We start from the raw sequence: 4,792 nt of genomic DNA on the forward strand, positions 1-4,792 counted from the left end.
ATTTGCATGCATGCTAGGAGAAATTCCCATATTTTTGCATAAAGCATTCGTTAAGATTTATTAGGCCGCTGGTATAACTATATTTTGGCTTGTCTTTTCAATTGATTTTAGAAATTTACAAAATCTAACATAGCCAAGAATGAAGGCAGAGGCCTAGAGTGATAAGGAAAACTAAAAATAAACCCATTTCACTTCTGTTGGCCAGCTGATAAGAGAAAATTGCCCAGCTAGAGAAGGTTGATTCATGAAATATTTGGGTACTTCATCCAGAACCTAGGGCATCTCTTTCGTCCATTTCACTATGACTTTTCCATGATCAAGGATAGCCCACATTTTCCAGAAATGGGCATCACCTTTACCAGTGCTTGAAATGCAAGTGAATGATCAGGAGGGAACCTTGCCGTGGGACCTTGTCCCAGATGGAACTACCATGGCGAGTAGTCTGATGGTTCTAGTGTGACACTTTTACTTGGAGAGGCATCCAAGGTAGGTCTTTTATTAAATAAAGGCTTGACCAGGTGCAGTGGCTCACGCCTGTAATTCTAGCACTTTGGGAGGCCAAGGTGGGTGGATCACCTGAGGTCAGGGGTTTGAGACCAGCCTGGCCAACATGGCGAAACCTCGTCTCTACTAAAAATACGAACATTATCCAGGCGTGGTGACGCAAGCCTGTAATCCCAGCTTCTCGGGAGGCTGAGGCAGGAGAATTGCTTGAACCCAGGAGGTAGAGGTTGCAGTGAGCCGAGATCGCACCACTGCACTCCAGCCTGGGCAACAGAATAAGACTCCATCTTAAAACTAAATAAATAAATACATACAGCTTTAGGGTAAATTGTCTTTTTTTTTTTTTTTGAGATGGAATCTTGCTCTTGTCACCCAGTCTGGAGTGCAGTGGTGCGATCTCTCACTGCAACCTCTGCCTCCCAGGTTCAAGCAATTCTCCTGCCTCAGCCTCCTGAGTAGCTGGGATTACAGGCACCTGCCACCTCGCCCGGCTAATTTTTGTACTTTCAGTAGAGATGGGGGTTTCGTCATGTTGGCCAGGCTGGTCTCGAACTCCTGACCTCAGGTGATCCGCCTGCTTCAGCCTCCCAAAGTGCTGGGATTACAGGAGTGAACCACCACGCCCGACCAGGTAAATGGTCTTTTTTAACTGGTCATATTTTAGATTCGGACTTCATCCTCTATAAACTTCAGAATTAAGAGAAAATGAAATGCCCCAGGGAGTAGTACTTCCCACTTAGAACATAGAGCATATTTGCACTGTTTTTGTATGTCAAATAACTTGCTTTGTTTCTATGGAAGCTGAGAAGTTTCTATCTTTCCAACCCTGCTTTCTAACATAAAATAGGAAAAATAGGGGTTTAGGAGTATAAAACGTTTGGATATGAATCTTATTTGTTAGATAGTACTGAGTTGTGTAGTTCTAGAACTATTGGATGTTTCTGGTTAGAAGGAAGTTTCTTTAGTTTATTTAACACTGCTGTGGAGTCAGCACATGCAGTCGCCAAATCAGTTAGATTAGAACCTACAAACTGAGTTCTCGGTAACAGGAGTACTGAGTGCTAGAAGGTTTAAAATAGATGTCATATGATACCAATTATAACTCAGTGAAATTTTACAGTCCTAGGACCCTATACAGAGCATAAGCCAAAATGGAAGATGGTCCTGTTTTCTATGGCTTTAAAAACATTTTTGTTACAATGTTTGCTACCTTTTTTTTCTTTAAGCTTTTAATTAAAGTTTTTTTGGCTCTCCTAACCCATTTCTATATCGTCAAAGGAAATAGAAAAGAAGCGGCTAGGATAGCAGAAGAGATCTATGGTGGAATTTCAGGTAAAAGTACATGAATTTGTTCCTAATATTTTTTTTAAAAAATCCCTCCTAGATAATTCATATGAATAGTATTTCTAGAAGGCAGATTATATTTATACTTTGATTTTAAGTGGGTAGTTTGAAAAATTGTCACTTAAAGTAGCAAATGCTGTTGGCTGCATCAGTTTGTGGAGGATTTTCAGCTTTATTTTTTGCAAGTTAGTAGATCTTGTAGCAGTTGTTATTTAAGAAGTAAATAGGTAGTGCCTTACTAAGAGTATTTTGAGAAACTTCATTTCTACTGGCCAAAATAATTACTTGTATATAATTATTTTCTTTAATATTTTAAAGCAAACTTTAAAAATGAAGGACATTCTAACCAGACTAAATTTTCTCAGGAAATAGAAAGACTAATAAATTGAGATTAAAGCAGCAAACGTGGAAATCTTTTTCCAGTGCTTTCTTCTTTTTTTTTTTTTTTGCTGTCATTAGCAATTGGAAGTGGCAAGCTATGTGTATTTTTTTGCTGTCATTAGCAATTGGAATTGATTAACCACTTGTCGCTGTCAGGAAAAGCTCTTCACTAAACCCATTTTATATGGTAGCATGCAAAGCACTCCAAACAAAGTTTATTCTAATATGAAATGCCAAGATTTGGGCAAATTTTAAATTCTCACACTTCGTAGAGAATAGCGTCCATTTCTGGAAAGAAATGATTTACTTTAATTGTAGTGAGATGCTACAAAAGTAAATGAGTCACATATCCCTGTCACTGCTGGGATTGTCACTTAATAGAGGAGTATTTATTCATAAACAGAGTTCAGAATTTCCCCATGTATTTTTAGTGTTCGCAGGGGTTCCAGGATTACATCATTCTTTATCTAGTATCCATTTCAATTTGCATCCAGGATTCTCTTTCAAAATAGTCTTATGTGATTCCAGTACACTAGACAACTTGGAAGACACTAGACAACAGCAGTCTTATCTAAAGAAATAAGACCTCCAAGGACGAAGCATCAGAATGCTTCAATTAACTGGGGAAAATGAGAAGAACGGTGAAGTTTCAGAAAGTATCAGAAGGTCCGGACCATGGAAAGAGATTTCTTTTGGGGATTATATTTGTCACACATTTCAGGGAGGTATGTTACTTTGACTAGTTACAAAAAAAGGAATGCTTCTGTTAAGTTTCAAGCTAAGCGTGATCTGAAAAGTTATCTTCTAATTTAATTTGTCAGTTTGGGCAAGGGCTTTCTAAAATTTTCAGTAATAATTTTGGTATTCTCATAGATACATCATTCTTCTGGTTTAAATTAGATGAAGTCCAACAAAGTCAATATTGGCAAGAACATGTTAAAAATGTTTTCTCCTGTTGCTCCTGTGCATTATTTCTGTCTTTGTGGTGTTTAATTAAGTGCACTCTTTTTTTTTTTTGAGATGGAGTCTCGCTCTGTAGCTCAGGCTGGAGTGCAGTGGCGCGATCTCGGCTCACTGCAACCTCTGCCTCCCAGGTCCCAGTTCAAGCAATTCTCCTGCCTTAGCCTCCTGAGTAGCTGGGATTACAGGCATGCACCACCATGCCCAGCTAATTTTTTTGTATTTTTAGTAGAGACAGGGTTTCACCATTTTGGCCAGGCTGGTCTTGAACTCCTGACCTTGTGATCTGCCCACCTCGGCCTCCCAAAGTGCTGGGATTACAGGCATGAGCCACCGTGCCCCAGCCTTAAGTGCACTCTTAAAAAAAGTATAAAACCTTCTTACAGTCAAAACCCATGTAAGCATGGTTTGAATTTAATCTGGAGCTGGATTACAAATCTCTTAAATATCGTTCATTCATTCTGTAGTGCAAATATCTTTACTTGTTCAATCTCTTAAAATAGTTTAATTTGCAAGTAGCATGGTATTCTAAGGTCAAAAGCATTTTTCAATTATTGGTAAAGAGGCAGGAAATGGTGCATGTTAATTTCCCAGTTTTATTTCTTTCGTGTGTGTGTATACATATACATGAATCCCCCCCCCCCCCCACAAATTTACCAAGATTTGGTAAATAAGACTTTCTGTTTTTTGTTTGTTTGTTTGTTTGTGTTGAGATGGATTCTTGCTCTGTCACCCAGGCTGGAGTGCAGATCTTGGCTCAGTGCAACCTTCTCCTCTGGGGTTCAAGCAGTTCTCATGCCTCAGCCTCCTGAGTAGCTGGGATTATAGGCGCACGCCCGGCTAATTTTTGTATTTTTAGTAGCGATGGGGTTTCGTTATGTTGGCCAGGCTGGTCTCGAACTCCTGACCTCAAGTGATCTGCCCGCCTTGTCCTCCCAAAGTGCTGGGATTATAGGTGTGAGCCCCTGTGGTGCCCGGCCGCTAAATAAGTCTTTCTGTAAGAATGTAGGCAGTAATATGCCAGGACCAGTATTTTTCACGTGGTCCTGTGTTTTTTCTTTAGATACCACTGTTAACAGTCAGATACTGTATTATTACAAATCTCCCCCTGCCTCACAAAATATTTAAAAACTATCAACTCTTTATTCCAAACCCAGTCCTTTAAATATTAAGGCAAGTAGGCCAATACACCTAAATAATAAATCCTCCTTAACCCCTCAGTCTCTCTAACTCCTAAATTATCCCACAACAATATATTTAAAGTTAGGCGCATTAAAAATCAAGAACAAAATTTTGGAAAAGTGTTAAACCAGAAATCACCTTTGCTTTTGGTCACTTTTGCATTGGTCAGACGAATGTTTGTTGGCAAAATGTATGACATTTAATCAGTAAATTAGCTAATTGACTTACAAAAGTCCCAGCCCAACGTTAAGTTTCTTGATTCTGCTAGCATATGCTGTTCCTGTAAACTATTGTCAGCAATGTCAAAAGCAAGGAAGGGCAGGAAAAGCCTATCCAGGACAGAGGTTAGACTTTCACAGGTCCAGAGCACTCTTTTTTTTTTTTTTTTGGAAGCTGCATTTAACACCACATGCCTCATTAA

The 4,792-nt window shown here is 39.2% G+C and overlaps 1 protein-coding gene across 2 annotated transcripts in view; it reads left to right on the top strand.

The window, feature by feature from the left end:
• Positions 1–1,655: 1,655 nt before the first annotated feature.
• ASB11 (ankyrin repeat and SOCS box containing 11) overlaps positions 1,656–4,792 on the top strand; it is a 31,507-nt gene continuing 28,370 nt past the window's right edge. For both annotated transcript variants that reach the window (XM_023199067.1, XM_023199068.1), the window contains exon 1: positions 1,656–1,836. In XM_023199067.1, the coding sequence (XP_023054835.1) occupies positions 1,656–1,836 (181 nt within the window). The remainder of the gene's footprint in view (positions 1,837–4,792) is intronic.

This window comes from Piliocolobus tephrosceles, chromosome Y, assembly GCF_002776525.5.
Source record: "Piliocolobus tephrosceles isolate RC106 chromosome Y, ASM277652v3, whole genome shotgun sequence".
NCBI lineage: Eukaryota > Metazoa > Chordata > Mammalia > Primates > Cercopithecidae > Piliocolobus > Piliocolobus tephrosceles.